This window comes from Colletotrichum phormii (genome assembly GCF_030913505.1).
Source record: "Colletotrichum phormii strain CBS 102054 chromosome Unknown BDP81scaffold_3, whole genome shotgun sequence".
NCBI lineage: Eukaryota > Fungi > Ascomycota > Sordariomycetes > Glomerellales > Glomerellaceae > Colletotrichum > Colletotrichum phormii.
The window spans coordinates 1,258,000-1,279,740 of NW_026851445.1; the positions used below are offsets into that span (position 1 = coordinate 1,258,000).

The 21,741-nt window shown below is 53.0% G+C and overlaps 2 protein-coding genes and 1 non-coding gene across 3 annotated transcripts; all 3 read right to left on the bottom strand.

Moving 5' to 3' along the window:
- Window positions 1–893: 893 nt before the first annotated feature.
- BDP81DRAFT_128659 (uncharacterized protein) lies at window positions 894–1,832 on the bottom strand. The gene has a single exon (XM_060581707.1). The coding sequence runs from the start codon at window positions 1,708–1,710 to the stop codon at window positions 1,075–1,077; it is 636 nt and encodes a 211-aa protein (XP_060449766.1). The 5' UTR covers window positions 1,711–1,832; the 3' UTR covers window positions 894–1,074.
- A 12,548-nt stretch (window positions 1,833–14,380) lies between these two features.
- Window positions 14,381–14,518, bottom strand: BDP81DRAFT_t81. The gene has a single exon. It is a non-coding gene; the product is annotated as a tRNA-Arg (tRNA).
- Window positions 14,519–18,502: 3,984 nt separating this feature from the next.
- Window positions 18,503–21,560, bottom strand: BDP81DRAFT_418201 (uncharacterized protein). The gene is made up of 3 exons (XM_060589683.1): window positions 20,943–21,560; window positions 19,104–20,877; window positions 18,503–19,030 (listed from the first exon to the last, which is right to left on the bottom strand). Exons 1-3 carry the CDS (start codon window positions 21,235–21,237, stop codon window positions 18,985–18,987), a joined length of 2,115 nt encoding a protein of 704 aa, XP_060449767.1. The 5' UTR covers window positions 21,238–21,560; the 3' UTR covers window positions 18,503–18,984.
- Between the last annotated feature and the right edge of the window lie 181 nt (window positions 21,561–21,741).

Below are 21,741 nucleotides of genomic sequence, written 5' to 3' on the forward strand. Positions count from 1 at the left end.
AGTCGAGAAGTTCTTCAGGATAAGCTTTCCGCCAGACGAATGAAGGAAGTCGCGAACCCAAAGAAGACAACACGCGCAGAGAGGTGTTGTTTGTAAGGTGGACTTTCTGTGGTGGGATGAGGCTCCAGTTGATCCCGTTTGGAGGTGGTTTTGGGGAGGGTCGGGAGTGGAGCAGATGGGCCCCGATCCTTTTTATTTTTTTCTCGCGTTGCTGTTCGGCAAGAAAAAAAAAAGCTGTCAGGTACCTGGCGCCGCCGAAAGGGGGGTGTTGAAGGGGAGGGGGTATCTGTACGTGGGAAGGAAAAAGTGGTCTTGCTGGGGTGGGTGCCGAGGGTGTGCGAGGCAGGAACCGTTGAGCAATGGTCACTCCTTCCAAAGAGGTGGAGGGGGGAAAAAAGGGAAGAAGTGGATTTGGACGTCGCCCCTTCTGGGAGGAGTGGATCCGGCTTGGTCTCTATGGAGGGCCTTTTTCGGAGAAAGTGTGGGAGGTTGGCCGTTGGTCGGAATCCTGGTTGACGGATAATGGATCGGTAGGAAGGGAAAGGTGGGCAGGAAGGAGACCAGGGTGGGACGGTGTGTACCGGTGGATTCTTCTTCCTTTTTGTGCAAGGAAGGCACGAAGGGTAGGATACTCCGATACAGTACGGTATTGCTGCAGGTGTCTGGGAATGGCAAGTACTTGATGTTTCTGCTCAAGTTGTCTAGTACCTAGGTAAGAGATGACAAGTAGCCTCGAGTGCTTGGGTAGCAGAGAATTTCTCGAGAAAGACTTGGCCAAAGCAGAACAAGAAAGTTGGAGGTCACCGCGGTCCAAGATCAAAGCATCTGAGTGAGGTGCGGACGGCTGGACAGTACAAAAATTTTTGGGGGGTGTGTGTGTGTGTGTGGATGGCGGATGCAAGAGAGTGAAAATCAGTGTGGTGGGTGACTGGGAAGGTGTGGGAGGTGGACGTGGGAGGGTGACCCGTTTTGCTTCTTTCCTTTTTTGCACTCAATCCACTTTGGGGCTGAGGTAATAAATATCAGAGGATTTGCCGGATTGTTGCTTGTGTGTCCCGTTTCGAGGACTGATTCTCAGTGATGGAATTTTGGTCGAGTCAGAGTCAGCCGTGCAGTCAAAGAACAGGTCAGCGGCAGATTGATGACGAAGACGAAGAAGAGGCAGGGCCCAATGGGCAGAGAAGCGGGATGTGGAAGGCAAAGGTAGGAAATTCCGAAAGAGAAGGAAATTTTCCCATGCACACCTACACGCAGAAGCAAGAATAAATTACGCAGACAGCCCAGGACCGCGCAAAAGAAGAAGAGAGACGGGGAGAGACCGCGCGACAGTCTGCTGCGCAGCAAGCCAGGAAGGTACAAGCACCCATGTTCCTTCCTGATTTCCAAGGGCAATTGAGAAAATTTCGAGGAAGCGCCTGCCAATGCCTGCGTCGGAGACGGTTGTTGTACACAGGGCGAGCACTGTATGGTCAGATCTACTGCGTACGGGTACCTTGGGTACGCAGTAGAAGCAGAGACGAGGCCCTTGAGGAATACCTGAGGACGAGGTACGCGATTCAAGAGACGGTGGTGTGTGCTGGGAAACAGACACACGGGAGGGAATGGGAGAAAAAGGTGAGGTAATGCGAACTTGGGTGCTTGGTTCGGTCGACGTCCATTGTGCAGGCGAGTGTCAAAAATCGAACTAGCTGCACCTAGTAATCCATTCATGTCTGTTCGCCTGAGGAAGGCGGTACGGAACAAGATACCTGCCCGAGGGAACCTGTCAGTATTTGTACAGGGTTCACGCCTAACGTTACCGTGGTCTGCCAACAGGGCGGTGACGTGAACCCTTTCTTTTTTAACACCCTTTTCCCTTTCGACCTGAGGTGCACGCGGTCTCGCAGCTGGGATAAGGTGCCTCGTCAAACGACCGTATTTGCGCTGTCCAGGTCCGGAATGAGCAGGTACCTACGCAGGAGGTAAGCCTGGGTGCGGTATTAGTTTGGCGCTTCGCAATGAGAGAAGACCGGCAGAGAGAAGTAGAAATTGACGGGAGAGAGAAACAGGCATAGCATTGTCAAGGTCTGCATTAGATCGGCTGGGCTATGCACTGCTATATTATTATGCTCGACGCTGCCATTTTCAACTCGACTCTAAACGGTCGGTTGTACCTCTTTTTTTTTTTTCTGTGCGCTCTGCTCTAATCTATTTACCTCGCCTCACCGTATGTACATCGTGATTGAGTAGCGAGTAATGATCGAATGGTCTAGTTGGTGTCAAGTCACTTGTCTCACCGTCTGCTTTTACCGCAATATCAGTCTAATTCCCCGAGCAATGCTACATGCCTTGCGTTAGGTTCATTTTTAAACGCTGTTCCAATTCTCCAGGGAAACCCTCCCCTGGATGGTATCTTATGACCTCAGCCTTCACAGCTCCTCAAGAAAGTCGCAAAACCTAGGACGGGGCATTTAAACTTTCTCATCATTACCATCCAGATGACAATCTTGTGCACGATTTCAGGGAAGCAAAGGTGGCAGCAGACAGGCTGGTACCTTGGTGGTTGTGTACAGAGTTCCATACGTCTCTTCAAGACAGTTCTCCTGCGGCGTTATCATGCCATGCCAACCATGCCGTGCTAAGCCAAGGTGGTAGCGTCTGCCTGTCCGCCTTCCTTGCTTGAGATGCCCTGCCCTGGCGCTTGCCATGTCTTTTTCATTGCCAGTTTGCCGTGGGCATGGGCGGAGAGAACTCCGCATCCGCACACCTTCCTGAAAATGAAACCGCATTCGAGCAAAAGGACTGGCACGCTGGTTCACTGCACCTGCACCACTGTGTCGTGTCGCATTGTATTGTATTGTATCGTAAGAGCCTGAGGTGATTGGGGGAGGGAAGGCACAGTACGGATATTCTTCGTAGTTTCGTACTCGTCGTCCGTACTTCGTACTCGATGCTATCTGTGCCTGCCGAGCATTTGTGGTTCCTTCCTTGTCGACTAGGGAGATGAAGTTGCTCGAGTCTTGTCCCGGTTTTGTTTCCCTTCTTCGAATTCTTCCAATACTTCCACGACCCCCCTTTTTTTCCCACTTCCTTTGGTCCCCGTCCTGGTTGTCGTTCCTCGTGCGCCTTTGCCCCGAACCAGCAAGAAAGCACCCACCACCCTTCCCAGCCCCCGGGTTCAGGAAGAGTACGTCTCAAGTTGGTACTCTGTCACTCTGTGTAGAACATTTGCCCTAGCCAGGCAGTGAAGGTGACCTTACCACAATTCCCGCCGCGTAGAGCTCCATCTACCTCCCCCCTCCCCCAGGGCCTAGCAGTGAACAGCGTCCACCATCGCATACCTTACCTTACTTCGTAGGCCCACACACCCCGAACTATCCCGTCTGGCACTACCGCCGTGCCGCTGTGGTTCCCACGCTGGCACGTTGTTGGCGGTGTCGTCCAGTGGCTTCTCCCCTAAAAACAGACATGCCCTGTGCAGACTGCAGCATGCACTCCCGCGAATGTGGTCCTAGTCTCCCACCTCATGGCCATACTCCTCTTGATTCCCATCAGCGGGAGTGAGGCAAGTACGGGTTCGGAGGTTCCTTCCCCAAGCCCAAGAAACACACAAATGTGAAGTATCCGCCAGAAGGAGCAGCCGCCCGCCATCTTGACCCCTCCTCGTCCCTTCCCGTCACGGCGTCGACCCCAAAAAGACCCCCCTCCCTTCCCAACTCCCGTTTCTTCAGGATGAGGATACCGTACGTGCGTGGGTGGATTCCAGATTGGATTCCACCTGCAGGCCAGCACGCGCCAGCAGATGTGATGAACCCTTATTCTTGTCTCAATGCTGCCAATTGCACTTCAACATATCATACTATATCGTGACGTTCTCTCACCACCATCACAGCCAACGCACAGCTACTCGAAACAGTGTCATCCTCTCGGGGCCCTGCTGGCACTCCGTATCTCGGCCTTCCTGGATGCCGCCCGTCTGTTTTCTTGTTACAATGCACTTGACACACCCACGACACACGATACACGCGGTTGAATCGCTCCAATTCGTCTTCTGGCGGCCTCTCCTACACCCAAAAGACGCCGGGAAAGCACTCATCGTTACGTCAACCCCTGTTAATCCTAGCATCAGCGCGAGCTTCGTCGCTCTTTCACATCGCTGACAGCCTGGACCATCCATGTCGCACCGCCCAAGTGGCCACACACAAAGATCAGAATTAATTTCGACGACACCCACACGGGCTCTCATCACCGACATTGACGCTTGACCAACCTACCATACAGATTACAAACCATGCCACTCTGTATTACTCTGTACAGTACACACGGAAAACCCGCCGCTTCCAACGGTTCATAGCCATGGGTGTCCCTCCAATTGGGCAAGGTAAACGTCTCTAACCATGTTCGCCCAAAATTGATGAGACGATTGCCAACCCTGCAAGCGTCACGACCGCCGCACGCGAATCGACGTGGTATCGTTACTCTGCAGTCCGGCCACGGCACGCTCAATGTATGGGTACCTGAAAAGGGCAGGGCAGGGTAGGGCACCTTGCTGCCCACTGCGTTGCTCGCCGCCTCGAGATCCGAGGTATCCGCCAGCTGCATCTTACGAGGATCTGCCCCTGCTCTGTGGATGCACCAACCATGCAGACGCTCGCTGGGCGTGGGATACTGGGCGACATTCATACCTCTCTTCTCATTCGGGAACTCTTCTTGGCGGGACCTGCTGTCTGTCTGCTGCAGAACAAAAACACCCGCCAGGGATGTGGCTGCATACGCGGTACATTAAAACCGCGCACAAGTCAACCTTGATCTCATCTTCCTAGACGTACGGATATACAGGCGATGGTCGGCTCGTTCTGACATCCCGACTGTGCAGCAGCAGCCTGCACGTGAGAGAAATAAGAAACCCATACTCCGTAGGGTGGTTTGGATATACGTCCGGTGGCCGGAGTGCGGACGAGCTCCGAGCGGCCTACCTACTCGACATATGGCCCATGGGTCGACTCAATCTTGACAGTCCAATGCGGCCGGCATCACGCCGGTTGCACAAGTACGGATACATCACGACAATATACAAGTAGCGGAAAGCAGAGTCTTCGGGGCCGATTACCGACCAAATCACCATGAACCTCCACGCCAAGCGTTATCAACGAAGCTCCTGGCCTCCAGGAGCATGCAGGGTCACGCTGCTACGAACACGAATCGTCTGGCGCCGTCAAAGAATAGATGGGCGATGGCTTCTGATGGACTAGAATAAAGCGTACACTGCTCAGGGTGATTCGCTACGGCAGTTCACAGCAGGCGTAACCGCCGCACCCTCCAAGTGATTACGCTTCCTTCACTTCGACAGTATGACGTATGTCAAAATCCAGTGGCATGTTCTGTTGAGGGCAATGTTCGGACACCAGGGGCCGAAGCGTCACAATCACACTCTGTATTCGTACTGTGCAAGATCAACCATGGTGAGCTGATCAGCTGTCAAATATTGTCAACAGTCCCTGCCACTCCGTCCGTTTTGTGCACTTACTGATCGCTACAAGCATGAATCAGCTTGGTATGGCCATCTATTACTCGGGCTTCGCAAGTTTACCGTCACCTATCGTCCAAAACTACTGTTTCGAGCCATCATGCCATCCAGCCTTGGAATTACACGATGGCCCAGCACCAGCAGTGGCAATCACCTTGGAAACAAGGCAATCCCTCGTTCGTCGAGCTGAACACCCGAGTCCAGAAATTCTATAGAACGTCCAGAAACCCAGTGGTTCGAGGGCTTTGAACTAAGGAGGCTGGGCAAACCTTGCTACCACGCTACTTGTCCTGGGTTTTCCGGTCCTGTCCCAGGGAGAAGGGGGTGGTAGCGTGCGATAGTGAAAGATTAGAACGGCCGCTGGGAAAGCTCTTGATGATCAGAAGACACGATATCAAGGTCTGCTGTCCATCCCCCTTGGCGCGCTCATGGCCAGGAGCCAAGGTATACACTACGGTTCCATGTCTTTCTTGGCATAACGATACGGAAAGCTCAGGATCAATATCGCGTACAATCACCCGTTCTACGAAATACAGTATCACAGTATGAATCCTTCACCGGTTCAGAGGACGAGCAATTGCCGTCGGCAAATGGCTACGTACCTCTTTTTGCCGCTTCTCCAGACATACTGTGTGCGAGGAATACAAGGCTACTGTTACCTCATGACGGATGTTGGGATGTTGTGCAGGATCCACGAGTCAAGCGAAACGGCCCCAAAACACACATTTCCCTACAGTTAAATCGGACTTTGGCCGAGTCACCGCTTCGCTGTCAGCAACAGTCGCCTATGTCCGACCGACCGTCTATTATGGCGCCCGCCTGTCAAATGCCGGCTAGTTTTCGTGGCATCAGCACCGAGGTTGAGAAGGATGAATGGAAATGCACAGGCACCACCACGGAAAAGAATGTCTGAAACATGTCTACAGTCGTCAGTTCAATCAACAGTAGTCGCGGCATGGACGTTTCTTTTGGATGCCCCAAAGAAGAGCCAGAAGAGCCTCACGCCCCATCTCTACCCGCGCCCGCCGTCCAATGGGCAGCTTTCGCATCATTTTCACAACGGGACGGGGCCATCTCAGATGATGGAGAACGGGGCACAGAGATCGATCTCACTGGACCCATCTCAACCATGACCACAAACTCCTTTTGTTGCGGGCTGCAGATATCAGAAAGCGACAGCTCGATTGACGTCGTGGCATGGAATGCGAAAAGCCCAAAAAGAATGTTCAACTTTGGCAACCCAGTTCAGCATTCCGCGACCTGACTCGACACGACACATGTCGCATACAGCGGAAACGCTTTTTCCCCCTGAGTGTCGACTTTGGTTTCCGTTTTTGCTTGGTACTGACTGCTGCCTCGAGAGCAAGCTCGCTCACTTGTACTGTGCAATTCAACCGTAATACATCCACTACGCAAGCTTCCCCAGCCACTCCGACTACATCAATTTACAGGGATACGGGAAGTCCAAACAATTGCAGGACCCAAGAGCAATCCTGATTCCTGAACCTGCTTTCCCTCCGACTCTCTTCGGCCTATGAGGGTTACTTTATCAGACACCACATCACGCGGTCGTCAATTCGAATTTTGAACATCAAACGACACGACGCTGGCTTGGGGGCCGCAGTCGGAGACGCTGTCCTTCCCCGTGCACGAAGTATTCCGCATCATCAGCACCATCTATAATGCACGGTTGAAGGGGTTTGCTAACACCCTTCGCCTGGGAAAGTTAGAGGCTTCGCTGAACTGGTGACCAGCTTGGGTAACCAGCGCAAGAAGTAGCGACATACCAGCCAGTATGCAGATTATACCCGGCTCGATTATACCCGGCTCTTCGGCATAGTTCACTCTTATTCGGCTACCTGACAGCAACCCCTCCTCACACCCCCATGCTTGGTGGCGTCGCTGGCCGCATTTCGAAGGACACCGTGGGACGCATTGGACAGCTCGAGAATCGTGGGACGATGACGCTCGAGCATAGTGAAGTGAGGGTCCACGGCCCCATTCAACCCTTCTTGCCGGTATTCCAAGTCCCCATTATTCTCTTCTAGAAGCACAGGATCTGGAAGCTTTGGCCATATCTCGAGATTCCATCGTCAAGATGTACGACTTCGACAACTTGACATCAGACGGTGGCGCTGCAATTTTCCCAATCCTGATGTGTTCCAAACTCTGTTGCAAGCCATTCCAAAGTGACGAATCACTCACGCCACGCTTGCATCATGAGCCCTGGGAGGGTGCAGAGATTTTTTTTTGTGTCCGAACTTCCCCCGATCGAGAGACATGCTTGCCATGGGATACTTCAGGACGTCGTGCTTTGGCCTGGTTCCGGCATCAAGGTTCAAAGGAGGTGAAAGGAACGAACTCGCAAGAGGCTTGGCTTGAAGGCTGGGAGCGGAGAGATATCCGACAGTTACAAACACGGTCAAGCGGCTTCCGTCCGACACCATCGTCTTTTCCTACCGTCTTTACTCCGTACCGGTACGGATACTAATATGGAGTCAGGGCTCTTTATACAGGCCGCGGGCAATCTGCTGTCAGCCATGTGTAAATCTCGCGTCCGCGATCGACCACCATCTCACAGCTAGCTCCGAAAAGCACCACTTCTCTCCCGCTGGCATATGGCGACCAAAGCTTATTGCCATCCTACAATCGGCCGAGAGAGATGACAAATGTAACTAATTACGGTCTAGCTCGATCAAATTGGGAACTCATGTCCGCTAATCTTGTGTGACGAAGCCACGGTGCGACGAGTCCCACGCTGTATTCGCGGCCCCCAACAAGGTTGCAACGAATACTCTCTCAATGCGCGGGAGGGACAAAACTGACTGCAACGATCAGGTGGTAGAAATGGTCGAGTGAAGACGGGCTCTTTCCGGACTGCAACAGACATCCCAGTTGCGACGACTTGGGGCATGTTGCAAGTACATTGGGATGGGCAAATTGCGTACCATCAGGCGATAGGTGCTACTGCGCGCACAGCGAACGAGAACCGAAACCAGAGCATCTCCTTGTGGCAGATCCCTGAAAGACGAGTCGGGGTTTGCTTCGTGAGGTAAACCGATGCTGAGTTGTGGCTGGCGATCTCGGCAGGGATTCGCGTCAGTGCCTCGGTCTGATGGAGGGGATCAACTCATCATCGTTTATTCAGCTACCAACGTTTTGTCGTGTCAGAAAGAGAAAAGCCCTGCTGGCCAAGGCCTTCCAGCATTGGCAAGTGTAGGCGCCGCAAGTTCAAGGTTGCCAGAATTGCTCTCACTCTCAAGGCGAGTTTTATTTCTTCCACCTGCTTGAACAGCAGTGCACGCCTGCGGCTTACAGCGGATTTTTAGTAGTACGTTCAAAGAACCTATTCATGAATTCTCCGCCTCCTGCTACCCATTGCTTTGGCCTGTGGATGGGATACGACGGTCGTCTAGCCTTCTTTGCGGGGCATGTGGTTCTGGCAACCTAGTCCCTTTGGTGTTCCCGGAGGAGGCTGTCTTGGAGTTGGAGAATCATCAGCAGCGGGATCTCAAGCATCTTCATCAGGGAGTCGGGACCCTCCATTCGAAGAACAAGCGCGTTGTTGGTGGAGCTTTGGTCTGGTCTCCCGCGTGGCTTCAACAGAGTTGAGGCTGTTTTGCGGTTCCCCTGAAGACTCCACCATCAACCACCCACCTTGCGTCGAGATGGCAGCCGCAGGCCTAAGCTGAGAACCCTGTTGCTGTGCGGCACAAGCTCGATGCGACTGATGTTCTCGCGCGGCGGTGTTATCTGATTGTATCTGCCCCAACGCCCTGGTCGGACTTCAGGACGGCGGGATTCGCCGTCACATACCGTACGCTCATTGACCGCCATTCGCAGAGAGGCCGGCAGGTTTCGAGACTAGAGAATCGAATGCGCAGCGCGCACGTCTTGCAAGATGACGAGCAAGGGTGGCTTCTTCCCCTACCTCACACGAGTCATGAAGGATAACTACGTCAACAGATCGCGTCGCTTCCGACCTTTTGTTCTACACTACACTAGCAGCCCGTTACGTTTTCCCTTCTATCAATCCACTAACGAAGAGAATTCTAGCCATCCGTGAGTTGGCTTCAGTCACCGTCACGGAACTACCACACACTATCAAGCTCTGACTCGCTCGTATCCGAAGGACAGCTCGGAAGGCCGTGAGCCCATGTCCATCCAGTTCCGCTCAGCGGAAGTACGTACACACAAAAGTGCCGGCCGGGAATCCCAAGTTTCTCACTCGCTAGTCAGGTTTTGACACGAGGAGGAGTGTTTCCTGCTCCAGGTACCCCTCACGAGGCCTTTGCGAGTTGGCGGCACGGCGGCACCCTGGGATCGCTCCATCGAATCAGGGTCTTTGCCTGCAAGATTTGGCACAGTGCTGCTAGTGCAGTCGAATGGGACGCCAGGCCGCTTGAGTCGACAAGTCGAAATATCCCCGAGATTGCAAGGATACGGAAACCAGTCATTTTGCAGCGACAGCTGGACCAAGACGTTACGAACACGGCTGGCATGGAAGCATTTGTTCCCGTTGACCGCGCCCTAACGCAGCAGTGTCAGCGCTGGTCAAACTTTCGCAAACCTATCGTCTTCTTCCGAGAAACACGCCGTGGCTGCTGCCGCCGCCGCTACCTAAGAAGCAGAGACAGACCTTACGAATACATAGGCTCACAATCACTCAGTCGCTCTGGATGACATGGCGAACCATGACAAGGTCGCGTCAAATCTCCACCTCGAACAGCAGACCCACGATAGTCCACGTGGGAGCGGTATGCGAACCCATGCCCGACCGTCGATGGGAGGTTGAGGCAATTCCTTCTCGAAAATTCGTTACGTACGGTTACACAATAGTTATGCAAGCATCTGACGGGACACACGTCGCTGGGTGGCCACACCACTCTCTCGGCGCGGTTAGCTCTAAGCTGAGGCCTGAAGCTGAGTAGGGCTGCCCTGTGACACACCACTCCAAGACGCCCCTACAGAATATGTACTGTATAGGCGAATCGGTTCGGGTTTGTGCCAGCGAGCAGAATGCAGTTATGCCCTGCGCCGGGACAGACTTGTAAAAGCAGGGCTTCTGCCGGATCCAAGTGGGGGGCAGTCGGGGGGCCTGTTTTTCGAGTAACTGGCGCGAGAAGCGTCGGGAATGCAGCTCGTCTGGTCTGTCGTTCGGGCCATTGTCTCCAGCTCCAGCCTTGCTTGTTTCATTTGTGGCTGCGATGGCTGAGAGATTGAGGGCAAATTCGCAAGCCCTGTCTGTATTCCGTGTTGCAACTTTTGGGCACCGTGCAGATGTGAACCATCCGGCCGGCGAGGTGAGCCATGCGTCTCTCTATTTCGGCAGGCAAGGGGATCGTAACAACGTCGACGATGGATGTTCCTGCAATATCAAATTCTCATTTTGAATGGCAGGCAGCATCTCCGGTCCGTGGTTTGAAGGACGCCTCACGTCCGGGATGTGCAACTCGGAAGCCGTTCACGATTCAGTCAAGCCCGGGTATGACGACAGTCTTTGAGTTAAAGGACCGACTGATTCAACATGCTTCGATATGACATCTCGGCCGGATGCCGATCATGGAGCTTTTGCCAAGTTCATCTCGCCAACTTCGGCCAATCTCACGGCTTTGAAGGGACGACTCCTGACCAGCCTCAACCCCGGGTCCCACGGCCGTGTATCACAATCTTTTTCAACGACGCGGTGCTCTTCCGGGTGGGTCTCCCGTGGGTTGCGGAGGGCTTGCGGACTTTTTTTTGACTTTTTTTTTTGGCTGCAAGAGATTGGAGGCAGCGTTGCAGTACGGATACGCCTATCTATCTCAAGATGCAATTGCGTCATTTGCCAACAGTTCACGACTCAAGTAAATGCGCCAGAGGGTCTTGCAACTTGTCAAGTCAAATTGACGTCATAAGCAGTAATGGTGGTCTTGAGAGTCTGCACTTTATGCAGCAATCACGATGCTCAAGGACGGTTGAGACTTGAGAACTACTTCGTACAGATGCCAGCGGTCGAGCGCACCCGTTCCGCGTTCCGCTTCTCGTTGTCGTTGACGATTGCGGTTCCGCTTGCGGCAGCCATCAATGCGCAACTCCAAGAATGAGCATCCTTGACAGACTCGGAGACGACATTCTACCGGACATTTGGCCAGAAGATAGTCTGTGTCTATGAGTTGGGAGATGAGCTCCGGTCGCAATGCCCGTATGCGAGATTGGCCGCCATTACTTGACAAAGATTTTAGTCGCCTTCAGACTTTCACAGTGTCTATAAACTCTGGCATTCTTCAAACTACTGTCGAGAAGCCCAGCCAACCTAGCTCGCGTTGCGCAAAGAACGAGAGTAACATGAAGACTACTTAGGGGAGGCCCAGTTCACTTGGTAGTCTAGATGCATATTGCGAGCAACGCGCAGCATTGCCATGGCATGACTGTTTCGGGTACTCCCCGACCGACATACGCGCGATGACCTGGCAACTGACCACGTCAAATGGCTCCTGGCGATCGGATTGGGGGGAGGGAATGCAGCAAAGACAAGACTATGAATTGTTCTAGCCGAAACAGAACCCCTATTCTGTCACATCAAGGAGCGCAAGACGAGGACGCGCACCGCCCTAGTAAGGGTTAGGGGAGCAAGGGCAGCACGTCCGGCGGCTCTCCTCGAAACAGAACTTCTAATTCGGGATCCAAGGTGAGGGCAGAGCGCGTACGAACTACATCCTATTACACCGTACACACGTCGGTGATGTGTAATACTGTAAGGATGTCTCCTGATGCGTTTTGTTGCGCTCAGTGTTGCTGCTATCCGCTGTTTCCGCCGCATGAGCGTTGCTAGCGCTCGCCACGACCAGTTTCGTCCCCTTACTACGGTGCACAGTGGTATTCGTAGATTTTATTTTTTTATTTTTTTTGACAACGTGGACTCGTGGAGATGTCAAGCAGAGGCTAGAGCTTCGATCGAGCGTTTCCAATGTTCTAGAGGCGAGGCTATGTTGCGCTATATGATTTCGAGACCCGCACATGCCGCGTACCGGGCACAAGCCGGATGAGAAGACCAAAAAACACAGCACCTGGCACCTGCATTGTGGACATCCCGGGGGAGGAGACTGAAGGGGAAGAGGTGGTCCATACGGATATCGGACGACGAGATGACTTCTCGCGTTGACCACAGTTGCCGATTCCCCGACCTCATTCGAGATGCCCCAGGTCAACGTGCGAGCCTGTTGTTCCTCTTCGACGGGGGGCCACCACAGGTGGTTGTTGCCCCCCTTTGCTCTCTCTTGATTCCTTCGAACCGAGACCCCGGGGTTGATGGAAATCGGTGGGTAGGTGAGAGAGCGGTCGCCACTTGACAAGGTTTTGTGGAAGACTGGAGGCTCTTCGGCTTTCATTGCAAATGGGCACACTTTTTTTTGCTGCTAGAAGCCTGGGATACTGAGGTTCTGGAATGCCGCATGCGAGGTATTTTGTGGTTCTTTGGCACTCTGGCAGTCTGCCTGGTGTACGGAGTACGGAGACTCACGTACTGGATTGTGAGTCTCTCTTTGCGATTACCGAGTGAACTAACTGTGTGTGCCTGTGTCTGATGTTTTTCCCCTGCCATTGTTGAGGCTTGTTTCTTGCATGACGGACCGCGTTTTTGTGGGTTTTCGCGCGGCCCCTTGGGTGATGTCTCGGGGGTGTTCTGCCGCGCGAAGAAAGAATGGGGGGGGCAAGGCTCAAGCAAGGGAATGAACCGGAGCGGAGAGAAGGACTCGAAAGTCGAGCAGAGCAGAGCACGGTCACGGGGTCACGAAGAGGTGGGGGGTGTGCGCGAATGTTCGAGACGACGAACGGGTTCTTGGGGAATTTTGGATTATCTCGGGTACAGCGAGAGACGAGACGAGACGAGACGAGATGGACTATAGGTGGTCATTTTTTGAGTCTCGAAACGCTTATTTGGTCGGAAATTTGGTACTTGCGTTGAGACTCAGGGAAGCTTTTGTGGGAGATGAGCTTGCGTGTTTGTGACTCGAGTCCTCGACGGCTTTGAGCTAACATGCAGAATTGACGGTGGGTACGATGATAGTGTGTTAACCTGTGCGTGTGAATCGTGATATCGACATCTAAATACTGCCTTTGCAAGCCGAAGGTTCTTCTATCACCGGAATACCCCATATCTGCTGGACACTTTGGACTCTATCGCCCTGGATTGTGAGGGACAGACACACTGTGACTGGAGGCAGATTCTCTCTCGTGGAATTACGGATATACGGACTTGGCATTCACAGTGTGTAACTGTGTATGTGTATATCTGTTCATCGCCCAACCCAACCCCCTTCTCGAGTCGAGTGACCCGACGGTCGACCCAAGCCCTTGACCGCCGTCTCGTTGTTGTTGTTTTTTGCTGTGTGAACTAGGTCTCTCTCGATAGGGGTGTGTGGCTCACGATCGTGACCTCCTCACCTTACCTCATCCTCGAAATGGACCGCGTGACTAGAAGCATCGGGACGTGCCCGCCCACCGCTTCTGGTTGGGGGTAGGGGAAAAGAGGGGTAAGTGTAATGCTGGTGAAAATTCTGCAACGCGCCTTTTTTTTTCCCCCTCTGATTCTCGTGACTTCTATGAATGAGAGAGAGAAAGGACACAGTAACGTAACAGTCTTGGGAAGCAAATTCAGAGTCTGGCGGGTGACGAGGTAACGATGAGTTTGTGCAGAAGCAACGAGGGGGGGGTGATTCTCGATAGAGAGAGAGAGAGAGGAGGGTGGCGGGTGTACAAGAGAGGAAGAACAATTTCGTTAAATCTAATACAGGAGTGACAGCAAAAGTGAAGACAGACAGACGTATATATATATAGTTATAACGTTATATAACTAAGTTATATATAAATGAAAATTGATAAACAAAAGATCATTGACCAGCCTGGGGGTCGAACCCAGAATCTCCTGATACCGTTTCACTTCTCCCACATGTTCCCTCGTACAGCAGAGCCGCACGAAATGCTATGAAAAAAGAGTCGTAGTCAGACGCCTTGCCATTGGGCCAACCGGCCGTTCCTGTTCGAACGTGTCAGATCCGTCTTGAGATCTGGATTTGTGTGGTTCTCTTTTTGCGGAGGTGGGTTTGATCTTTGTGGGCTTTTTGGGTCGCGAAAGTTTGTTCTGTTTGTGGACTCAAAGGGGGGGCAAGCGCGCGCGCGCCGGCGCGGGAGGATTTTCTGGTGGTGGACCGTGGAGGGACGGGAAGGGAATGTGGACTTTCTGATGGAGATTTGCTTGGTGATCTGATGGGTATCATGGAGGATGTGCGTTTTTGTCTTGGCTTGGGGGGTCCAGTTTCGGTATGGAGTTGTTTTGGGTTGCTGGTGAGAAGGTCACGAGGCTGAGGTTTGTTGGGTTTGGTCGGTTTAGCTTGACAGGACCCAAGAGGCTCTCGTGTAGGATCAGACGGGATGATAATGTCTCGATTGCTCGCTCTATTTTGGTTCCAGTATCTCTACTCGAGCCATATATCGTTTGCTTCTCTGCCTAGACTAGAATGGCAGGCCTGGAGTCCGTGAAAAAGGCATGAGTGAGGGGCTGCGAGGCCTCTGGTGAAGAGGATAGCGGCCAAGACCTCTTGACAGCGTGAATCTATTCACCTCTATCTTTCCCATAAGTGTTTGACAAGACAAGAATATGGGGTCGTCCTCTCTGGAGGCGCCTTAATATGTTCAAGGTGCGTCAGAACCACGAGAACGGCCGCTCTGGCTTCCCGACGGACTCAGGCGTCAACCAGACCTAGAGATGGACCTTGCTTTCGCCGCGGCTCTGTTCTCACTTTTTGTAAGGTGCTAGCGCATTACGGCGTAGATGGGGATTTTTGGCGGAAGCACTTCGCTTTCCTCCATGGCGCGATCCATGTGGATTTAAATAACTCTAGAGGCTTGGTCTTGGAAGACTTGGTGGCATAGGCTCTGGGCAAGGCTACGCTATGGAGACGTCGAGGATGAGACTGGCCAATTAACTAACAGGTTGGCGGGATTTTATGCTGAAGGCCTACTCTCCTCGGTAAGTAGTCATCCAAAAGCTCTTTGTTGCATGCGTGGTATGATGTCTGGGAAACAACATACATGTAGAGAGATCCTCTATACGAGTCGATGAAAGTAATAGTCCTTGAGGTGGCAATTCTGGCCTCGAAATTTGACGAGGAAGCACGAATACATATCTAGCCTTGTTTTGTTACTTGTTCCGTGATTAATCACTCAGATGGTTTTGAAGGTTGTGGTTGTATGTTTGAGTTGTTACACTATCTCGACTGAAGCAGCTATGGAGGCTACACGGCTTGAAGAGCTAACTCGGGATCATCTAGAAAAGGCCGAGCCTACCTAGAGAGCTATCCTACCTTGACATGGAGCTAGATCTGAAGTGACGAGAAGATTTATGTTCTCTTCTCGGTGTGTGAAACCATGTTTAGCAGAGGCGGGATAGAACTGATGGTCGAGCAAGAGCGGCTATTATATTGGGTTTGTAAAGCATCTTCTCATATACACAGCACGGTAAGGAGGAGTCCGAGTATCCTCTCAACTGCTGAGTTCCTGGATTCATTGTAAGGTCAAAGATGATGAGAATCGCAACCACGTGCACGGAGCAGAAGTAAATGGCTCGCCAACGCGGTCACAAGAAGTGTTGGTCAAGCATAACTTCACATCATGAGAACGTGACTTCTAAGCAGCTGTTCCTAGTATCTACCAAGAGATTCAGCCACGAGAATAGCCTCGACGCGGGCTTTATTGCCGCAAAGGAGCGGCGGTTGAGTACATCTCGTACATAATTCCACCTGCAACATGGACATCAACTCCCTCTATCGCAGTCTCAAGCACCCACGTGACCAACCACATCGAACATGAGAGTGAGCTGATCACGAGCCTCGCAAGTTGCTCGTGCCCTGCAATAGAATAGTGATGCAATTTTCATGCAGTGGTCGCGTTTGCTTCTTGTTGGTTGGCCTCCAGTCTTTTGGCAATCGTTGACGCTGCTTTCTTCACAAAGTCGGTCTCGCTCGGCGTTGACTATACTTCAATTCCTCTAGATAGTCTCGCATACACTGATCATCTGAGTAATAGTGTTGTTCGTCTTACACATCTGAATATAAGAAACTGAGAGAGAGACAGCAAGACATAGTGAGATTGAACAGGTAACCTCGTCATTTCCGCATTTTGTTATAAGCGTGGTTGATATCTTGTTCCCGCATATCAGTCCATCCACATCAACGACAGGACGTCGTGGATCCCGAGCGCTACTTTGTGTGTCTCTAACTACCCGTCAACCGTTGCCACAGGGGATACGATCAAGCTTTGTATAAAAGCTCGTCTTGAACTTCGTCTTCACTTCGTCTCGCAGGGCCCATCATGACCATGGAGACGTACTGATAAACGCACAACGAAAGCCTCTCAGGGCTTCGACAGACTCCAACTTTGGTCTCTTCTTCCCAGTCAATCGCCGTGCAAGCAAGTCACTGGGGAATCCGAATAAGCCCAAGCAAACATGAGATACATCGTCAACAGCACGTAGGAAGTCAAGAAGCACAGGCGCACCTTCTTTCCTTTCCCCGTCGCTGGGCTTGTCTCGATTCCGAACGGTCGTTATAGATATCCCAAACGCTACATATTCTCAAAGAACCAATTACAATCACCTCGGAAGAGACATTTTCGTATCGCGATAATTCCGAGAATCCATTCAGTCACTCATGGGCGGGGTATCTACCCAACTCACATGGCATATACCCAACCCGGTTGGTTTCGTATACTCCTCTTCGACTTTTTCTCACAGTAACCCGTGAGACTACCCTCACAAGACACGCGAGCCGTTGCCGTGGAGTTTCCTCTATCCCTCTAAACTACCCTGGCCCTGAAGGAGAAACACCTTCATCAAGATAGCTCGAGACGCAAAAGACGTTGCCAATATTCTAAAAGACGAGCCCCACCCGCCCAGAGACTCGACCTGAACCAGGGAAAGCTACGTATCCAGGGACTAGGCCCCTCTACCAGTTGGCGAGCACATCTACACACCTTGACAGCCCAGTTGATCCAAACTCAGAAAGAACATCGAAACACGAATAGAAACCCCAAAGAACACCCACTCGCAGACCTCTGCTACAAACAAGAAAGTAAACAGATGTTGTGTAAACGCCCTCCTAACTACGTACATCCACTCCGACGGCAAAGGAATTGGCTCTGAGAATGCTCCTTAACATAAAACTGAGACCTCTTAAAAGTCATGAACCTACCCAAAGAGCTCTCCATATAACAGAAGCCTTCTATATACTAATGCGTCTACTCCCGCGTCTGTGTCTTTTCAAGCGAGTCTCATAGATACCCCCTATATGCCCATTGGAACTCCACTTGTCAGCACGACGAGATGAGACTCGGGGCTCAGCAAGTCAATCTTGACGGAGACGGTACCCAACATAGAAATATATTCACCGCCAAATTCCGGAACCAAATATCCTCACCTTCGACCGCGAGAAATGAGCACGAGACTCTGACTAGCTTCATACGCACGAAAAGGGAAAATGGAGTACAAATCTAACTATTCCCATCTCCCTTCATATATCGATAAGGGAGGGACAGACAGCAGCGCATGGAGGCAAAGAAAAAATCAGTGCTTCAAATATGATGTCGAACCCACGAGATTTCCAAATGGCCATTGCAAATAGTGTAATCAGACGCCAGCCTACTACGGGGAGCACTTAACCACTAGACACTCTTCAGGCGGGTGCTTTACTCCCAGAGGTGAAAACATCTTATTCCTCTCTGTTCGTGTTGAACTTTTGGGCCTTATATACCTACGCCCCGCCACCACCACGCCTGGACCCATCTTCTACCCTTTGAACCAGCAAGAATCTTATACGACACACGAGCAAACGTCACCGGAGACAGAGCCACCCCCCTCTCCCCATCAGGAACCGGAATCAACGAGACCTTGACACAAAGGCCAGCCTCGCAGTACGACACGCGCTTAGAGGAAGAATCCAGCACACCGCAAAAGAACACTTGCAAAGTCTGAAGGATTCTATACCTATCCTTTCCCGAGTATCATACAGGTTGGGCTGCCAAACTCGTCATATCACAGACGAGAGAAAATCCTAGACGAGGGGCCAAAAGGAGATCTTCGCAGGCTCGCTCGCAGCCATGTCCATCCCGAGACCACAAATCTCTCTCACTCTCTCTGCTGGTATCCGTTCCACTTCTTCATTATCAAGCAACAAGAAAACGCAATAAAAAAGCATCCCCCACGCCTCACACCCCGAGGTTTTTTGATATGTCCCTAAAACTCCAGAACACAATGTGTGCAGCCTTGCCACAGTAAAACAGTGAACAATGACCTTTGAGACTGTCAATGTCACAACCAGATATAATTCCCATGCCTGCGCTGTTGCCGCCGTAGTCGTCCAGGAAGGTAATCCAACCCCCCCTGAAGGACTTGATGAAACAAGAACCCAGTCGTCCCCGACTTCGCGCGGGCCAAAAGCTTGGAACTACTTGAGCATGGAGTGAGTGCGGATACCCTTGGGGCCAAGCTCACTGCGGAGATGTTAGTAAAAGAGTCCAAGGCTACAATGAAACGGGCAGTGAAGGCAACGGAGAGGAAACATACTTGTAGTCGACTCTGCTCAGGCTAGCTTGACGCTGAGCCTCGAGACCGGCCATATCGAGGTTGTGCTGGCAGAAGGCGATGCGCGCGGCAACCTGCGCTCCCAGGAACATGGCCTCCTCGAAGCCGTTCTTGTTCCACTCGCTGAGGTAGGTGGGCAGCGTCGCCAGCTTGATGCTAGTGGGCGTCTGGCTGTGGAAATGATGGCCCGCGACGGAGTGAGTGCCGTTGGGACCCGCGTCGCCACTAGGACCCGGAGTGCCCTGGTTCTGAGCGGAAGCTGTGGTCGCGGCCTGAAGCAGGGGGTTAACGCCTGAGGAGCCGGCGGCAGCGTTGGCAGGGAGCTGGTGCGGGGCACCTGTGAAAGAGCCCGTAGGAGTCTGCGCGCCGGTACCGGTGGGGGTCGCGATGTTGGACGGCAGTTCAGAGGTGAACATTGTAGCCGTGCTGGGGGAGATGAGGTGGCGGGCCAGCAGTGTCTGGACAATGTTGTCCTTCAGACCGCGGAGACGTGCGCCATTGCCGACGAAGACGAGGTTGTCCCAGCACGGAGGACGCATGTACATATCGTCGATGCCTTGAACAGTGCGGTAGATTGTGGTCACGATGCGGTCGATCTCGCCACGGTCAGCAAAGGTGAAGCGCTCGAGGCCGACCTCAATGTCGCGACGGATGCGCTTGGCTTGCATCTGAGGGGTACCGTTGGTGGTAGCCTCTGCAGGGATCGTGGCGGAATGGCCGTTTGTACCATTCGTTTCGGGGGCAGTGACTGGGGCAGCAGCTGGAACTGCAGCACCTGTCGGCGCTGCAGGAGCCGAAGACTCTGCGGGCTTGACGTCGCCCTCGGTGGTCGTAGGAGCTGTGACGTCGGCGGGCTTGGTGCCATCCGTCATCTCAACGTCCTTGGACTCGGTCGCATTTCCTGCCTCTTCCTTCTTGGGCTCCTCCTTGGTCTCTGACTTGGGCGGCTGAACCTCCTCCATCACGACCTCTTCGAAGTGGAAGGTGTTGTGAGTTCTCTTGGAGTTGGGCAGACGAACTGGCTTCGCAGCCTCGGCTTCCTGGGTAGCCTTGGCCTTCCTGCCACCCTTTTGCTTCTCCTTCTCCTTCTTGGCGAGGAACTCGCGCGCATTTCCGCTCGTGACAATGGACGCCACATCGAGAACACCCTCCTCAGCCGCCTTCTCCTCAATGTCCTCCTCGGCGGCAGGGACGACCGGTTGCGCAGTCGGCGCGGCGGAAGGAGCCGCCTCGGTAATGAGTGCGCTGGGAGGAGCTCCTGCCGTCTGAGCTGTGGGGAGGTCCATGAGGATAGAGCTGTTTGGCGCATATGGCAGCACCTCACAGATGTGGCTCTTCTTCAGCTGCTCCGCCATGTCGTACTTGAAGTCCTTGTCCTTGAGCTTCTCAAGGAGCTTGCGCGTGAACATGTCTCCGCCCGAGATGAAGCGCTCCGGGGTCGGGGAACCGAGCTCTCCATGATTAACCACACGGCCGTCGTGTATACATGTGACGTCGACCTTCTCGTAACCAATGTCCACCACGGTGAGACTGGGCCACTTGAGGCCGTACTGGGTTGCGATACCGCTGTGGATCATGCAGAGGGAAGGAGTGCGAGTCTTTTCGAAGATGTAGCGCGCGATCGTCTCGGTATCGGGGCGGCACCATTGAGGCGAGGCCATGAGCATGATTGGGGTATTGTGGTAGGTGGTGGTGAGCATGCTGTGAACATGATCGAGGAACGCCAGGAACGCCTCCATGTTAATGATGCGACCGCCTGGAATAGGACACCAATTAGCACCCCAGACGTGAAATACTGCATTAGTAACCGGAGAACCATACCTTGCATGGGGTAGACAGCGCCTTCATCTGAGTCGGTATCCTCAACCCACTCGTACTCATCATCGTCGGTCCGCGGGCCATCGATGGCAAGCGCGACGTTAGCATTGGCCTTCTTGCGCTTGAAGGTGTGGAAGGGCCGCCACTCGTCCGTCTCGGCGTCCTTGAACATGCGTGTCGGGATACGGTGGACGGGCGGGGTAAGCTCGCCGCATCCCAGCTGGGCCATGGTGGTCTTGCTGCCGGGACAGATGATGAGGACCTGGTCCTCGCGGAACTTGCCCGTCTGGGTCGACATTTTGCCGGCGCGCGAAGCTTTCTAAGCACCGCTGGGAGTGTCCGTCAAGTTGTCGTTGTGCGCGAGGTTTCCTGGCGTGCGCGGGGTTTTGGCAGCGCCTTTTCTCGGAGTCTTCGTGGGCGTAACGGGGATCGTGGGCGGGCGAGGACGCGGACGAAGTCGAGTCGCGTAAGAATTGGCGACGTGCTCAGAGTCGCTATCGCTGTTGCTGCTGCTGCTGTTGGCACCTGGGCTGCCACTGCCCCAGCCAAAGCTGGAATTGGCTGGATTGAAGGTCCCCAAGATGGTCCGTGCCATAGGCATCGCATCATTGTTTCTCCGAGCCTTGCAACCATTGCAGGCACATCCCACACTGGTGTGTGAGCTGAATCTCATGATGAAATGTGTTGGACTTGTGGTGTTTGTGCTTGAGGAGAAAGAGGTTGATGAGAATTCCGCAAATCTTGGAGTTTTGAAAGGAAAGAGATCGGGGTTAGAGGGGGGCATTGAGAAAACCACTGCCTA

Bases quoted from the DNA above. Each gene is read 5' to 3' on its own strand.
- BDP81DRAFT_128659 (XM_060581707.1), bottom strand. From the start codon at position 1,710: ATGAATGGATTACTAGGTGCAGCTAGTTCGATTTTTGACACTCGCCTG.
- BDP81DRAFT_418201 (XM_060589683.1), bottom strand. From the start codon at position 21,237: ATGTCGACCCAGACGGGCAAGTTCCGCGAGGACCAGGTCCTCATCATC. The intron at 20,878-20,942 runs GTATGGTTCTCC...GTCCTATTCCAG, and splicing joins CGCTGTCTACCCCATGCAAG to GCGGTCGCATCATTAACATG. The intron at 19,031-19,103 runs GTATGTTTCCTC...ACATCTCCGCAG, and splicing joins CTGAGCAGAGTCGACTACAA to TGAGCTTGGCCCCAAGGGTA.